Source organism: Malaclemys terrapin, chromosome 10 (genome assembly GCF_027887155.1).
Source record: "Malaclemys terrapin pileata isolate rMalTer1 chromosome 10, rMalTer1.hap1, whole genome shotgun sequence".
In the NCBI taxonomy this organism is placed as follows: Eukaryota; Metazoa; Chordata; order Testudines; family Emydidae; genus Malaclemys; species Malaclemys terrapin.
Genome location: NC_071514.1, coordinates 12591258 through 12608762, shown reverse-complemented (window position 1 = coordinate 12608762; position 17505 = coordinate 12591258). Strand labels below are relative to the sequence as shown.

At 44.6% G+C, this 17505-nt stretch overlaps 1 protein-coding gene across 1 annotated transcript in view; it reads left to right on the top strand.

Annotated features, from left to right (window-relative positions):
* Positions 1 to 8926: 8926 nt before the first annotated feature.
* Positions 8927 to 17505, top strand: part of SLCO3A1 (solute carrier organic anion transporter family member 3A1) — a 215388-nt gene continuing 206809 nt past the window's right edge. The window contains exon 1 of the mRNA XM_054042741.1: positions 8927 to 9259. Coding sequence (XP_053898716.1) covers positions 9086 to 9259 — 174 coding nt within the window. The 5' untranslated portion in view covers positions 8927 to 9085. The remainder of the gene's footprint in view (positions 9260 to 17505) is intronic.

The following is a 17505-nucleotide window of genomic DNA, read 5'->3' as shown; positions in this document are numbered from 1 at the left end:
CCTTTACTCTATGTCCAATATATGCTGCTGTCTCCCCTGCTATAAATGGGTCTAATAATGATAGACCGTGATAGACTCATTCTCTAGCATTAGAGCTTCCAGCTCTCTTCCTTTACAAGAAAGCAATTAAGCAAATGTTTTTATTGAATATTGATTTATAGTTGGGATTATAATTTCCTTTATGAAATGTTGATTAACAGGATGGAAGGCTGTAGTCTATTGTCTAGTACTTTGCTCTACAATTTCTGAATCTGCAAATGACCTCTCCCATTAAATGCAATGTAAGGCCAATGTCAATATTTGCAGGTAGGCTGCAATTATACTGTATTTGTTAGGTTACATTGATTTAATCCAAAAGTTACTCTGCCTTCCATTTGGGGCCTGATCCTGTGAGGTGCTGAGGGCCTCCTGCAAAGTACAATGTGCCCTCATCTCCCACTGGAGTCAATGGAAGCGGAGGATACTCAGCACCTCCCAGGTTTGGGCCCTGATTAGTTGGAGAAACATAATGATGGGTTCGGAGCTAGGTTTATACAGTGTAAATGTAGACTGTCATCCAGTTCTTTCGTTTGTGAATCTTTCCTATTTTATGACCACTTGCTAAGTGGGAGACTTCAAGGTGAACTTGTACCTCTTGTTAAACGGATGTCTTAATTTTCCACATTATTATTATTATTATTAGTGAGATGCTGTCATAACTATAAAGGGAAGGGTGTAACAGCTGTCCTGTGTACAGTACTATAAAATCCCTCCTGGCCAGAGACTCCAAAATCCTTTTCCCTGTAAAGGGTTAAGAAGTTCAGGTAACCTGGCTGGCATCTGACCCAAAGGACCAATAAGGGGACAAGATACTTTCAAATCTTGGGGGGGGGGGGGGGGAAGGCTTTTGTTTGTTCTCTTTGTTCGGGAGTTCGTTCGCTCTTGAGACTGAGAGGGACCAGACATCAATCCAGGTTCTCCCCATCTTTCTAAACAAGTCTCTCATATTTCAAACCTGTAAGTAAAAAGCCAGGCAAGGCGTCTTAGTTTTACTTTGTTTTCTCAACTTGTAAATGTACCTTTTACTAGAGTGTTTATCTCTGTTTGCTGTACTTTGAACCTGAGACTAGAGGGGGGGGGGTCCTCTGAGCTCTTTAAGTTTGTTTACCCTGTAAAGTTATTTTCCATATTGATTTTACAGAGATGATTTTTACCTTTTTCTTTAATTAAAAGCCTTCTTTTTAAGAACCTGATTGATTTTTCCTTGTTTTTAGATCCAAGGGCGTTGGATCTGTATTCACCAGGAGTTGGTGAAAGGAAGGAGGGGAATGGTTAATTTCTCCTTGTTTTAAGATCCAAGGAGTTTGGATCTTGATTCACCAGGAGTTGGTGGGAGGAAGGAGGGGAATGGTTAATTTCTCCTTGTTTTAAGATCCAAGGGGTTTGGATCTGTATTCACCAGGGAATTGGTGAAAGGTTTCTCAAGGCTTCCCAGGGAAGGGAATTAGCTTGAGATGGTGGCAGCGGACCAGAACTAAGCTGGTAGTTAAGCTTAGAAGTCTTCGTGCAGGCCCCCACATTTGTACCCTAAAGTTCAAAGTGGGGAAGCAGCCTTGACAGATGCTCTCCAGCCTTTCATCATCTAGGGGAAAAGAACAGGGCACCTAATCAGTCTGTCTGAAGGAAATGCCTTTTTAATGAGCCCAAGTCTTTGGCAGAACTCAAAATAGTGACGTGATCAAGTCTGACATCTGAATAAAAAGCAATGGTATTAAGAAAGTCAGCATGTCGTTGGTGCCCTGTAATTCTTGTTGCGGATCCACAAGTCACTGCAACGTAAAGCTGACTCCCCATCAGCATCTCTGTTGTAGTCAATTCACTGGACTTCCTTGCAACTCTTTAACAAGATGTATGCCTTAATCACACGTGCGTCCTGCACTGGCAAGTAATTAAAATCATTCTCGATCACCACCTTACGGGGGCAGACTCCTCCACAGAATTTCGCATCAGAGAATTGCAGAACATAACTTCTGTCCAAGTCACGATGGAAGGCTTTCATCTAGCATTGCGTGGGGGGGAGGGTTTGAGGGGCTTGTTTTGTGTGGGAGGGGGAGTTTAGTTCCCAGCTTTGAACCATTTCTGAAGTTATCCCTTATTTACTTAACATGACATTGTTCTTCCGTACAAATATACCAAGTGGGACTTTGTAGGGTGGGGAGATATTAAGGAGATGCAATGTCTGGTACCTGTAACTGCATTTTGACAGAGCAAACCATGTGAGGCTTTTCTCTTCATCGAAATGGCTCATGCTGAGCTAAACTCAGCCTCTACATAGCAAGTTGCATGGGAAAAGAAATGCACCATCTGAGTAGTACCATTGGGCCTGGCTCTCAGCGCACCGGGGAATCTCCACTGACGTTAATGGAGCTGCTGCTGGTTTACACCAGTTGAAATAAGAGCAGCATAAGGCTCATCAATACCATTCTGCTTATATAATATTGCCAGTGCTACCAGGAGCAGTATGCCAGGAAGCCTTGGAAGAGGTAGCCTGTGCTCGCAGCAGTGTGCTCTAGTTGGAATTTCTAGCAACCCCCCTCTCCCCCCTGCACACACCTGTCCCCTTTGAGAGTCCTAGCACTGCAGCAGCCTAAACTGAACTCCTCTCTCTGCTCCCCTGGGCTTCCTCCTGAGGGGGCACCTAGGACACCAGGAGCCCTTCTGCCCTATCCCCTCTCTAGTGTAGTGTAAGGCATATCTTATCCCATTGAGGTGCTGAAGCTTAAAATGTCGGTCTGGGGTCTGTCAATATGACTCTGAAGGGGACCGGCAGGATGGCACTTGATGGTACAGACCAGCTTTCTGTGTAACTTCAGAGCTATCTGGTCACCCTGCAGATGATGGAGGTGCTCACTTCCTTCCCCTCTACAGGGGACTCACAAGCTGTTCTGCATTCCACCTCCTGCTATTAATACAATTGCCTGCTAGGTGTGAGTTCTGAAGTCTTTATTAATGGTGACAGCTACTGTTGATGTATGAACTTGGGGGAGAGGGAGAGAGTTTTTAGCCTCTACAACAGTGGTCTCCAAACTGGGGGGCATGCTTCTCTATGGGGGCATGAAGGAACATTTGGAGGGGGTGTGGTGGAGCCTGGGCCAGCCCCCATTAGGGGTGGGGAGGGAGTGCCGCTCTACCCTGGCTGTGGTTCCACTCCCAGCTCCACCCACAAGTGTGGCTCTGGCTCAGCCCCTGGCTCCAGGCCATGGCCCCAATCACAGCCCACCTGCGGCCCTGCCCCCAGCCCCAGCCTTGGATCCTGGCTCGGACATGAGTCCGGCCCCAGCCTTGGCCTCCAGCTCCCAGCCATGGTGAGGGGGGAGGTCAGGGCATTGATAGGGTGGAGGGGTGTGAGGTAAAGAGTTGGGGGACCACTGCTCTACAACTTGATGAGCTGGTAGGGAAGAGAGATCTTGGCTTGGTTTGTAATGAACCAGGATTGACCTGAGGCACAAGCTAAGCAGAAGACTACCTATGGCCCCACATCTAAAGGGGGCATTGGCAGATTGTCACTGCAATCAGCTGCTAACTGGTCAGTTCTGAACAGCTGTTTGGGGCATTGTTGCCCACGTGGCCTGCATCCACTTCTGCTCAATCCTCTGCAGTGTCCACCTCCGGGTTACAGGTGTCCCAGAATCCTTTGTAACACCCATTGCAATACTTGCTTTAAAAGTAGCATGAAGCAAAGAATTGTAGGGCATGGCAGAGGACTGAGCCTAAAGGATGCCCTTTAGGAGGAGCAAATAACACAGGGTAGAGCTGTGGAGGGCGGGAGTGAGGAAATGACAGGAGGCAGCACAAAATCCCACTTTCACCCAGGCCATGTCTGGCTTGGAATGTACAGATTTAATTTACACACTTTTATTTGGGCACCTATTTTAAAGAAATGACCGAACTGAGGTTAAAGATGGCCTACTCAGTCTTAATTACAACCCTAGTGCTGCTACTGCTAGCTCAATGGAGGCGTATATAGAAAAAATTGAGCTGGGAAGTGGATCTTCTGAGTTCTATTCCTAGTATTGCCACTATCTCGGGGTGTGACACTGGACAAGTCACTTAATCTGTGCCTCAGTTTCCCCACTGATGAGCTCGGGGAGTAGAATTGTGAATTACTGCCTCTGGATGGAAGGTAAAGGAAAAATGTGAAGTATTTCATCTGCTCTGTGCTTTAGCAGGTCCTGATCATGAAGCTCTCAGGCTGTGGCATATTGCAGAAATCCTGGAAAGCTTGGGTGCCTGTTCAAACCCTTTGAACCACCTTTCCATTCTTCTTCCTCCTTCCTTTCAACCTATTTGGGCCTCAGCAGATGATGATAATCTCACTTCACCTTTAAAGAAAGAAACTAGTTTTCGTCAAGAAACAAACGGGCCAAATGTCCAAAGCTTAGTCTCCCCCATATCCTTGCTCTGTTGGCTTTACTGGGATTTATGTGCACAGAAAAGTATTCTCATGATGGGGAGGTGGTGGTCATTAAAAGTCAGAATTAGCTTTCTTTATTAGTTCTGTGTTCTATATGTATCTGTTTTTCACCAAGCTTATAAACTTATTAATGACCAACATACTATAACAACATAGGCATCAATGGTTACTTTATATTTTCCTGAAGCAAAGCATGAAGGGGAAGTCAAGATTTATTATTATAGAGCTGGCTTCCAGCTTAACACCAAAGAGAAATCAAAGGGCTCCTTGAAACTCTTAACAGTAGTTTTCTATGGATGTCAATGATGTAGATCTGCACACACTATCAGGGGCTGGACAGGAGATGCTGTCCCAATCACACACCAAAGCAGGAGATTCTTACTTAGGGAATCATTTCCCCCCCCCCTTTTTTTTTTTTTATAAAAGAGAACATATGGAGGCATTGCAATATTTTCTTTCCTTGACATCAATAAAATTTTAAATTCATGTCATTATTCAGTGAGGGGAAAATCACAATTTTATTGCTTTTTGGAGGCTTATATTAAAGTAATTTATAATCTATAATAAAAATTTGGTGGAAGCAGATTCCTGAAAATATTTGATATGACTTAAATGTCTGGCCCTTGGCTACTTTGCTACGAATATTTTTGGATTCTCTAGTTTATTGCAAAAACTTATGGTTGCTATTCGTGGATGAAAGTCAAAGAAAGGGGTTTAGCCAGAGAGGAAGGTTCGTCCAGTGGTTAGACTCAGGGCTTGTCTACAATACGACTCTGTCTGACTCTATACTCTTATCTACACTGAGACTCAGATTCAATTCCTGCTCTCCCAGAAGCTTTGTGTGTAACCTTGGACAAGTCACTTAAGTCTCTCTGCACCTCAATTCCCCATCTATAAAATGGGGGTAATAGTGCCTCATGACTTTTAATGTATTTACCCTCACAACCCCTCTGTGAAGTGTTCAGATGTTATGGTAAAGGGGACTATATAAATTCCTGAGATAAAGATTTTAGAAGATAGGACTAACAGTCTATCAACTGGTAAAGATGTGGCTAGAAACGAGGAAAATGTTTGCTTGATGATGTGAACAATAGCTCCTGATTTTAGGAATGGGAAAAGAAAAGTTGTGTGTTTAGAGCTTAAAATAGCCTACAACAAAGGTATAATTCTTCAATCAGACTACTGATAAACAGCCGAAAAGAGCTACAAGTATGAATCAATGTCTGGAAAACACACCTTATAGTGAGAGACTAAGGAAACTGAATCTATTTGATTTGTTCAAGAGAAGGTTAAGAGGTGACGTGATCACAGTTTTACAAGTACCTGTATGGAGAAGAAACTGCTGATGATAGACAGTTCTTTACTCTAGCAGACAAGGAATAATGAGATCTAATGTTTGGAAGCTGAAGCTAAACAAATTAGACTAGAAATAAGGTGCAAATTTTTAAGTGAGGGTGATTAACCATTAGAACTGAACAACTTCCCTAGGGTTGTGGTGGATCTTCATCACTTGAAATCTTTAAATGAAGATTGGATATCTTTCTAACGAGATGCTATAGCTCAAATAGGAGTTATCGGGTTGATGTAGAAATTATTGGCTTGTATTATGCAGGAAGTCAGATTAGATCAGAATGGTTTCCTCTGGCCTGGAAGTCTGGGAACATGACATATCTTACTAAAATATCAGTATAAGTAGAACACATTTCAGCAAGACAGATGAATTGCAATGTATTCTCTGCTAAAATATTTCAATGCAACAGATTTATGGAAACCTGGAAAAGGGAATTCCAGGGCTATTGATGTATCTGATTGAAAATATAATGAACTTAATTCTTTTGCTTAACACCAGAGCAATTCCACAGTAAGTCAATGGAGTTATATAATGCTTGAAAACTAGTATAAATGAGAAGAGAATCAGGTACACTGTCTCTGGAGGACAGAGTACTTGATGTCTGCCATTTGCTGGGATAAAAATGCCCTGCAATCCAGCCAGAAGTATCAGGCAATCCGTATGAAACTTGGATTCCTTAGGAAGCTGTTCTCCTTGTCACAAATGTGTCAGTGCATCTGCCTCCTCAACTGAAATGTTAACATAGAAATCTTTTGTGACACTCCAAGGAGACCTAAGACTCCCTTCCCTGAACCCAGGCGTTGAAGCTTCTCACCTTCTCTTATTAAGGAGGGAGAAGAAAGATGAACACAATTGTTAGGCCCATGGTCCATCTCCTCTGATATCCTGCCCCAACAGTTGAATACTTCAGAGAAAGGTGCTTGTTCTTTATTTAGTCATTGAACCCTGTACTAGGAAACTATATGGACTAACTTGAATAGAGGGCTGGTCAAGGAATGGAAAAACTAGTTTGAAATGAAAACGACTTAAGCATTTTTCGTAAGTGTTTAAATTGAAAAAAGGTCCATTTCAAAGAGAAATAAAATTATTTTAAATACGACTGCAATAGTTTATGAAATAGTTATTAATTGCTCATTGACTTTTTGCAACCCTCCCAGCTTTCCAAAAACGCAATTTTTCAAATGAAAAGTGAAGACCCCCTCTACTTTAAGTCAGTGAGTGGTTATCGTATGCCCTGATTGATGACGGGGAACATTTTCAAAAGCACCAAGTCCCATTTTAAAAAGTGACTTTCAATCAGTGCCTATATCACTTTTGAAAATGGGATTTGCGTTCCTGAGTCATGTAGGCACTTTTTACAGCACTTCTCCTATAGCCTTATAGAACTGAAGGCTAGAGGGGTTTACCAGATCACCCAGGCTGACTTTTATGTTACAGGCCACTACCCGGCTATCCATACAAAAAGCCCAACAAGCAGAATTTCCAAATGCAAGTACTATCCTCCAAAACCAGAATTTCCAGTAATGCCTGGTCCATATACCAGCGGCTGGGGAATTAATAAGGTAAGAAACCATGACAGAAGATGAGACGTCACACTCAAACTTGAAAGGTATGCCCTCAGAGCAAAGCAGGAGCTCAGGTTTTGCTGCTGGACGGAGCAGGAATGTGATCTGTAATGGTAGAAGTGCTATACAGTGGTCTTTAAAAGGAGATCTCTTGAAATTAGAACTCTGGAGCTGGGGATAATGTAAAGCAAGTGACGATTAGGAGAAGGGGTCATGCATATGATGCATGTACCTTAGAATAAGAGCGTGTCAGGGGCATAGAAAGCGGTACTGGGAGTGAATTTCCATTCGCATGAATTGTTTGCAAGCAGCATAACTGGCTTTTGGTAGGGTTCTTAGTGGCCGAAAGTCCCTGTGTTTTCAGGCACATCAAAGCAAGTGCTTTCATTGGGGAATGACAAGCAACGAGATGGGGCTGGATCCTCCGCTGCGGTAGCTCGTTGTACCTCTACTGCTGCAATCAGCAGAGCGATGTCCGTTCACATGAGCTGAGGACCTGGCTCTGTTGTCCACAGTTCCCTTTTCTTGCTGAGGTTTGTGTTCAAACAAACTTCTGCATGTTGCTTTCTCTCTACCTAGACGTTCGGACTGGGCCCCTCACCCTGGTATCCGAATCCCCCCCCCTCCCCATTTTCCGGATTGGAACATCTAACATTTCTGGTCTTGCTCCTAAGAGGCAGTAAAGCAGGTTGCACTAGGAAAAAGTCACAAGGGTCCAAAAACTAGAGCGAATTGTAATGCTTGTAGCCTGGGATACATCCCCCCGCCCCCCAAAGTGCCGTATGGAGCGGCACCGAGTTGAACCAAGCCGTTAAGAAATGGAGAAAAAAAATTCTCAATCCGACAGCCTGATATTTATGGGGGCTCTTACAAGCTAATGGCAGGCACCCAGTATGTATAGCCAGCCGCCTGGGGAGTGCAGGTGCGAAAGGAGACTCCACCGATGTGCAGGGGAGCAGTGGGTTTGCCTGAATCCTTGGCTGGTGCCCGAGAATTGTCTATTTGTTGCCTGGAGGCTGTTGGTCAGTGCCAGGGCGCTGGGGGTCTGCCTGGGGTTGGCATGGGCTAGGGAGCCGGGGGCCACCAGGCAGCGCCCAGGAGCTGTAGGCTGGTGGGTGCCAGGGAGCGGGTGGGCAGCTGGAGGTCGCCCGGGCAGTAGAGCTGGCAGGATCAGTTCAGCAGCTGGGGAAACGCGCTGCGGTGGGCACTGCCCCTTGCTGAGAGCTGCCGCTGGGACGCCGGGAGGGGGGGGGGGGGCGCACCCGCTGCATCGCTCCCTGCCCTGCCTGTCCCGGGACAGCCCAGCCCAGCAGCCCCCTCCGCCCGGGCTCAAACCCCCTTCCTTGCCCACACACAGCCACTCCCCGCCCTCCCCGGCTGCAGCCGCAGGAGGAGGGGGAGCGCGCTCGGCTGGAGCCGGGCTGGCGAGAGACAGCGGCGCTGCCAGCCCGTGCGCAGCAGGGCGAGCGGAGGAGGAGAGGGAGGAAGGAGGGAGGGAGGCAGGGCGAGCGGAGGAGGAGGAGGCGGCGGCGGGGAGCTGGCCCTGGCAGGCAGAAGAGAGGCAGGAGCCGGGCAGCCGCCGCTGTGATTGGCACACCCCGCTCCGGCATAGGCGGAGGCGAGCAGCCGGGGACGCAGGAGCCCCGCTGCGCCCCTCCATCCCCTTGGCAGCCCGGCGGGAGCGGGGAGCTGCTGGGCTCCGAGGCGCGGGGAAGGATGCCGGGGAAGAAGCCCGGGGGCTGCGCGGGCGGCGGCGGCGAGCTGCAGGGGGACGAGGCGCAGCGGAATAAGAAGCGGAAAAAGAAGGTTTCCTGCTTCTCCAACATCAAGATCTTCCTGGTGTCCGAGTGCGCCCTGATGCTGGCCCAGGGCACCGTGGGCGCCTACCTGGTGAGTGTGTGCCCGGGCACTGGGCAGGGCTAGGGACAGCAGGATCCGCTCTCCCTCCCCCAAGCAATCGGCTCTCAGCAAGTGCTGCAGAGGGGATGGGGAGTCCTAGCCATGATCGGGGGGGGGGGGGAGATTGGCGCCCCAGATTGCAGAGGGAAAGGGCCGGGAGCTCCCCCGGGGCTGGGCTTTCGATCCTCAGGTAGCCTGATTCGGTATCGCCGAGCCTGGCCGGGGTGACCCATCTCCGCTAAATCTACTCCTGCCTCCGCTTCCTGCTCTGTATTTAGTAGTGCCGGAGCTGTGTGCTCCCCGCTTCACTTCGTGTCTTTCGGTTCGATGATCCGTCCCCGTCAGTAAATGGAAGACAGACACACACACGCGTAATTGATAGAACATTTTCTGTACGTCCTACTTGACAATCCGCAATTGTTTGATGCAACAGACAAGCTCGATGCAGTAAAGTGTGTGGCCCAGATCTGTGCCCCAGGCTGTATGGGTAGCGGTTTTCTCTCTCTCTCTCTCTCTTTTTTTCTCGTCCCCTCTCCTCGAGGGCCATCTTCCACCGCTGTGATGGCTAAAGTTACAGTACCTGATGAACAGCTGCAAGTTGTTGTACCTTCTCCTACTAATGCTTAAAGGTGAATTTCCTATCGGCCCTTGCTGCTGCTGCTGTGAATGTGTCTGGTGATTGCAGAAAAAGAGAAGGGGAAGTGGAAGGGGGTTTCCGTTAACCCACAGCAACGTGGCTTGCAAACCCCAATGGGAGCAATCGTGTTTAAGCTGTGAAACGCTTGACTGTTGTAAATGACTCAGCACGGCTGAGGGGTTACCCTTCTTCTGTGTCTCTTGTTCGCGTGCATGTCTAACTCTAGGGAGACTAGAGGGCTGGTTTCAAAACCCGAGCGCATTTAATGGGCGTACAGAATAGATTGGTAGGGTTGCTGGGTTTCCAGCTGGCCGGTAACTGAGATCAAATGTCACAGTGCCCGAGTTGTGTTGAATAGATACGAAGTAGATAGAATAGGGCATTTATTCCATCTCCCCCGTGTTACTAGTATTTCTTGTGCTAGTCAAGTGATACACTGGTAAGTACAACAATACCACAAATCTTCACTGTTAGGTAAAAGTGCTGTAGATTGTCTATCACAGAAGCTACATAATGAGGTCTGTTATAATGGGAAGGTGCAAAACTCATTGTGTCTGGTATCAAAGGCAGAGTTAAGAGTAAAAGAGCAAGAAAATGATGTACATCAAACTGAGTTTGCTTTCTGGGTGAACAATTTAGGGATACCTCTGTATAAACATGCACGCTCTTGTATATGTGTTGGGACAGCCTCTGGAACTGAAAAGGAGTCATCTTTCAGTGTGTGTAAATATGAGTGGGATTTTTTCAAAACAGCCTATGTGATTTAGGAGCATAGATCCAATTGAAGGCCCATGGCACTTGCGTTTCTAAATAGGTTCTTGAAAATCTCTCTCATCCCACATAGTATGGTAGACAGTATGTAACTTAAAGTGAACTGTAACTATCATAAGCACCATTAATATACCCTATCATATTAAATAAAATTTGCAGTTGTTTCCATATAGTGATACGTGTAGCTTTATATATGTATAATAAAATGCACCACATTTTAAATTCAGCAATGAAATCATATTATATGAGTTTCTATGGATATTTAATTTTTTAAGTGACAGATTGTGCCATGCTTTCCTCACATTGAGTAATATCTTACTCCATGGGTAGGTACCCCAATTTCAGTGGGAGCTACCTGTCAGTGTGAATGAGTGAGGCACAACCTGATGCTAAACTAATAAACCAAGGAATAAAATACCACTTAGATGGTCTCCCTTTCAGTGGCACCCTAGTGCCATTTGCTTTCAGTGGCAGCAGTAGAGGTAATTTATATGAATTTTTACTATCTTGGGGGGGGAGGTTTATGCACATCCATCACCGCAGTATCTGAATGTTGACCATGTAAAATCAGTAGCAACAGTGAAGCTCCAGAGGGAATTCAGGGGGACTCTGACACCTCTGCCTTTTGGGGGTATAAATTCTACATAGGCCTCGCTAAACTTTACCCTCCTCCATCTCTTTTAACAGCATGATATAGTCAGACTTTATCTTGTTCAGCAGGATATCCTGCATTAACACCTAGCCAGATCTATAAACAGCACTAGACAACTAGCCAATGAAAAATACCACAGCGTGAACCAAGGCCAGTGGTTAGAGCTGCTGTTTTCCTGTATCACTTATTATTCAGCCTCAACAAACGCCAGACAGTCTTTAGTACAACTAACAGATGCAAATGTGGAATTTCATTGGAAGAGCAATATATAAATGGCTGCATCTGCGCTAGCATTTCCCCACCAGCGCTAGCACCTGTGGCGCTGAACTTGTCCCTGAGCAGGGGTGGGAAATGTTTTGTAAAATACTGATGTCAAGGTCCTTATTCAGACAAGGTGTCCCAAATCCTATTCTCAGTAACAGTGATGAAAATCAGGAGTGACTACATTGAAATCAGTGGAAGTACTACAGAATTGCACGGAGGTGACTGGGAGCAGAATTTAACCCATTGGAACTACTCATATGAGTAAGGACTATTTGCATGAGCATGCATGGATTGCAAGACTGAGCCCCCTGAGTGACAACTCTGACTGAGAAGGAAGCCAGTGAGAACAGAGAAGGAAAAGCAAATAGAGAAATGCTATGTGGTATAATTACAATATGTAATACTACTGGGCAGTTGAATAAACTCCTTATTTTGCCTTGTTAGAAATAACCAAATAATGCATTCATGGTTCCATTTTGCTTGACAAGATAACTTTCCTCAGTTATTTGTAACTCTTGGAGGTGGGGGGAGGTTACCTTTTTATGGGGGAGTGACAGACTGGCTTGCTCAGAATTCATTTCTGCTGTGCCATGCACACAGTGAGGATGATTGGAAAACTTAACTTCAGAATCTGCACATATGTAAGAAGTTTTTTATTTCCCTATGAAACCAGTGACCACTAGCAAATTCCATAGTGTCAAAGCAAAGCACACTTGCTTGCTTGTTAGGCCTGACTGAATAACTCACTCCTGGCTGTGCTTTGCTTTGACACTATGGAATTTGCTAGTGGTCTCTGGTTTCTTAGGGAAATAAAAAACTTCTTGCATACGTGCAGATTCTGCATATGTATTATCTAATCTTATTTATATACCCACACAAGCATGTGCTGTGTGTGTACATGCTCTCTATAGGTCCTGTAGCTGCTGTGTTCTTGGGTCAGGGCTCTCTTTCTTTTATGTGTCTGTGAAGTACCATGAATGGCTATGATACTATATTAATAATCTATATAGCTCAATCCTCCTGCTCAGGTCAAAATACCCCCAGGGCTCCAATAGTAGATGTATATGTTTAATCAGCCTGTCTCTTTGAGATGATATGTGAAATCTTATGGAAAGTTTGATGATCATTACCTTCCAGAGCATTTGTCAGTTACACTGCACTTGTCTGCTGTAATTTACATATGTGAAATGACTGTATGTGAAATGACCTATCCTCCTTATGAGGCTGTTTTGCATCGCGTATGCAAATGATAACCTACCCTGCGTGCTTCATTTCTGAGGCTGGTGCATGCTCCCTGTTGTTTGCATATTTGCTGAAAAATTTGTTTGGCTTAGTCGAATTGTCCTGTGTCCTTTTTGAAAATAGAATTTATCAGTAATTGTAGTGACAGCGGTGAAAGCACAGCTCATCAACTGCAGGCTTTCCTGCTGCAGAAGGCTGCCAACAAGTTGCTCAAGATTTTAAGCAGCAACTTGAAAAGCTGGGTTTTCTTTTCTTCTTCTGCAGCATAGGACCACAGGTGAAAACCGAGATTTACTATCTTTACTTGTGTGTATGACGAATAAAGTGCCAATAGCACAAGCAATGAAAGGCCGGAGCCAAGATCTTTCAAACGAATGCAGCAGTATGATCAGTCATGCTGGCCATGCCCAGTGACAGTGATTTAGAGGAGGCTGATCCAGATACCTTGGCAACAGTTATTTCCCTGAACTCTTACTTTCATTATATTTTGGAATAGTTTAAGTGGAGATAATGCAGCAAGTGCACTTGACCATTGATCACCAAGCTGTTTTCTCGCCCTGCCACTCAAATCTCTGCTTAACTGGTGGTGAATTCATTGCTTTAGCGTAAGAGAAGAGATCTGTTTGACAGCCACAGTCTGTGGAGCAGGAGCACAATTTAATTTTCTCTCCTCTGCCTTTAGCCTCAGAGAGCTCCAGTGCAAACTGACCTAGTTGCAAGGACATAACATCTGCTGAAGTCAAGGGCCGTTTAGATAAGGGGCATGCATATGGGAAATACGTTTGAAAAATACTATGCTTTTGTGCACCTGTTTTTACAGGGATCTACTGAGATGTCTGTTTGCTATAGACAGCTTTGAATGCAGCTATTTGTGTGTTTTGTCAAGTGATGGAGTAGGATTGGTTAGGGGAAAGGATGCAAAGGAAAAATAACTGTTGGAACCTGTTAGTATGTTGGAGCTCACATGGAAATTAATGCAAAAATGGTTTTTTTTTAGTTTCCTGAAAGAAAACTTTAGAGGACTGTACTCAAATCCCTCTGCAGAGCTTTACCGTGCAATAAATATTAGTTGGAGCTGGCAACAGGCCCCCTTAATATATGTGCAAAACTGAGTGTGCTTTAGGTCTGTATGAGATTGGAATGTGCTTGCATTTGGTATCTGAGGCAATACTCAGCCTGTTCTCATTTTTTTTTATCCAGAATTATGTTACAAAGCTTTTTAAATACCGAATTCAAGAAGAAATAATCCTCAAAATGATTCCAGCGGCGGTAAACACAATCAAAAAGCCCCTCAACCAGACTCTGCTCTTAGCTACATGAGTATAGTTCTTAGTGACCAGCATAACTCAGCTGGCTCTGACATCTTTTGCTTGCTTCAGTTTAAAAAAACAAACAAACCACACAGACACCGAAGAGTAGCAAACATGGTACTAATTATGCAGTTATTTTACCATATGTCACTAACCAATGAAAAAGATGTTCCAGTGCGTCAGTCATGCTCCAATGGAACCCAAAGGTAAAACTCCCATGGGAGGAGGATCTGAATCTAGGCCTTCATTAGACATTTCTTAGAAATATTTTGAGTATACTAGCAGTATGTCAGTAGCACCTCGAAGCCCCTGCTGAGGCCCCATGGTGCTTGGTGCAGTACAGACAGATACTAAGAGGCATTCCCTGCCCCCAAAGGGCTTGCAATGTAACTAGACAAGACAACTAAAAAGGACGAGAGGAGGGAACTATTATCCCAATTTTTCAGATGAGAAACTGAGGCACAGAAGCTTGCTCCTACACTCATTGAACTCAGTGACAAAGCTTCCATTGAGTTAAACACTGCAGGAACAGGGCCCAACTGATTAATCCAAGGTCAGACTTTGACAGCGCAAGCAACTGGACCTAGAGCTCCAGTCCACGGCTTAACCGCAAGGCAAGCTTTCTCCTGCTAGTTTATCACATAATTTTGATTCAAGTAATGATTTTCCTGTAGTGAGAATTTGCATTAAAACCTCTTTCTTAGCAGTGCTGAGGAACTAGCTGTAAAGTTAATCTGTTCGCCACTTGGGCATTTTTGAAAATAACGTAAAGTGAAAAGAAATGTTTTGGTTGGGATGGAACTTGCCAGGAATTGTCTGGTTGTCGCTTACGGTTCATTTTGCTGTAATACATCTTTGCTGGCTGTGTTATTTCTGGAAAGCTGTCTCTGGTGCTCCTTTCCCATTAGAGAATATTGTCCATTTTGCAGTTGAAAGTCATTCTGGCACTGAACAAAATCTGCTGGTTTGATAACATTGCTACTTACTGTGCGAGGATCCTTCTGATGTTTCTGATTTTGGGGCCGGAGAGGGTCTGTGACTGCAAAATGGGGATCAACCCATCCAGACCAAGATGCTGAATGTCTTCAAATTCCTGGGGCTGTTTAGATCAGGAGTTTGGGTTTGACCCATTGTAAAGCTTTTGCATTCCAAACCACTGCAAATCATTTGCAACATTCTGATCCAGATCTGGGTTTGGATTTTGAACACCTCTAAAGTTTGGGGGAGATCGTATTTGGGATTTTGGTTTGGGACTTTCTTTTACTTGCTGCTAATAGCTAAGTATTTATATGGGTAGCATTATAAAGATGAAGAATGCTACAGTACGTGTCTGTTCTTTGTCTTTTGCAGAATGCATGTTTTGATTATGGTTTTTGATTAAATGTGTAAAGGATTAAATGTCTGATCCTATAGCAGGCGTTTGGGCTGATTAGTTTCATGAATTAATTTTTTTGTAAGTAGAGAAATGCTTAACAGTAGCTTCTGCTGCTGTTTTCCTTAGGGGCACAAGTAGTACTTTTTGATCTCTGGAAGAATGATCAGCTGCTTAAAAGTACTAAGATCCATCACAAGACCACAGTCCTCTACTGCTTTCCTTGTCTTTGGCCAGCCTGAGCTTCCAAAATCTCTCTGCCTCACATATGCATGGCAATGGCCAATCATATCTGTGGGTATTTTAATGGCCTGAAGTATTATAAACATAATTAGTGGTTGAAGAGGCCTTGAATTGGACAGCAGAATGAATTGGATCCAAGAGTCTCGTTCTGACCTTGCTTGCGCAGTTTAATGCAATTTAAGTGAGAAGAGTGGCATTGCAGGAGTCTTGCGTGTTAAGTCTGTAAAGAGAGTTTAGCCTTGTTAGCCCCTTCTGCATTAATGGCAGTAGTTCTGGAACAGTTTTTATACTGGGGGTGCTGCTGATGGAAACTATGTATTTGGTGGTGGTGATTACTACTTCAAGCCAGGGGGTGCGGTAGCACCCCTAGTTCTAGCACCACTGAACGGTGGGCCACCTGGGCTGCAGTGTCCCTCTGCTCTGTTAGGGAAAAAAAGAAGTGATCTTCCCTTTCCATGCAAATTGGTCACTTGGTGACAAATATCCTTTCTGGGGGGGATTTTCTCTTCTCTCCATGTTTCAGAGGTTCACGAGGAATCAAAGGTTCAAGAGGAACTCCATTGCTTTGGTGGAGTTGTTCTGTATATACAGTATGAAAGAATTGTTCTCTTATTTATGTATTTACCCTGCTTCCAAACCATCCTTCCATACTAGCAAACATAAGCGTATTCCACACACAATTTAAATAGTATTTAATGGGGCAGATTCTTAGCAAATGTGAACTGGTGTAGCTCCATTGACTGCAAACAAATTCAGGTTAACACTAGATGAGGATCTGGCCAGGTATTTCAATGGATAGCCATACGATAGTATGAAATCGATACGTACTACATGACAGTACTTTGCACTCTACCTCTCCGCCAAACACGCCTTTGATTGAAGAAGTTAAGAACTACTATTTGTTGTCTAGGTGGACCAACAAAATTGTGAAGTACTGAAATGTTTTAGACTTACAAGGTTTCATAACAACTCAGTGGCAGACTGAGAAATAGAACCCAGGAGACCTGGTTTGATTCACCCTACAACCATCAGCCATTCTTCCTCTTCATACTGACGATTTGTATTACAGTATTGATCTCTCTTGGGTTTTATACTGCTGCCCATCATGATATCTGAGTGCCTTCTATGTAAAATCAATAGCAACAGAAAATTGCCTAGTGGAATTCATGGAGTCTTTGGCACTTCTCTCCACCAGTAGAAGTGCCTGGAAGTCCCCAACTAAAATCCCATAGGAAGCGAAAATCCCTGTCCCAAAGACCTTACAATCTAAATAGACAAGAGAGACAGAGGAGGGGAGAAGAGTGCAATAATACTTCCTGTTTTAGGGATGAGAAACATGACTTTCCCAGTGTCACACAGTACGTGTGTAGCAGACATGGGAACTGAATTCAGATTTCCGAGACCAGTAGCCAACAATTTTTTTGTTTGTTTGTTTCCAAGCCCCACTTGAAACCCTAGCATGTTGGTGGAGCTATACCTATAATAATTAAACTGGGGGTAGGGACTATCTTTTAGCTTGGTTTGTGGAGCATCTGGCACAATGGGGCTCTTAGGCTCTCACACTTCAAATAATCAAGGATTCGAAATGACTGCTTACAGCATTAAAGGGGAAACTCAGTAACTAAAGAGACAAGAGTTGTTTGGGTATGTATTGTTTTTCTTCCCTGCTGCTTAGGAAGCAGAAAAGCAAAATGTGTTTTCCCTGATGATGTCCCTTCCCATTTGGCAATCACAGATCTGATTTCC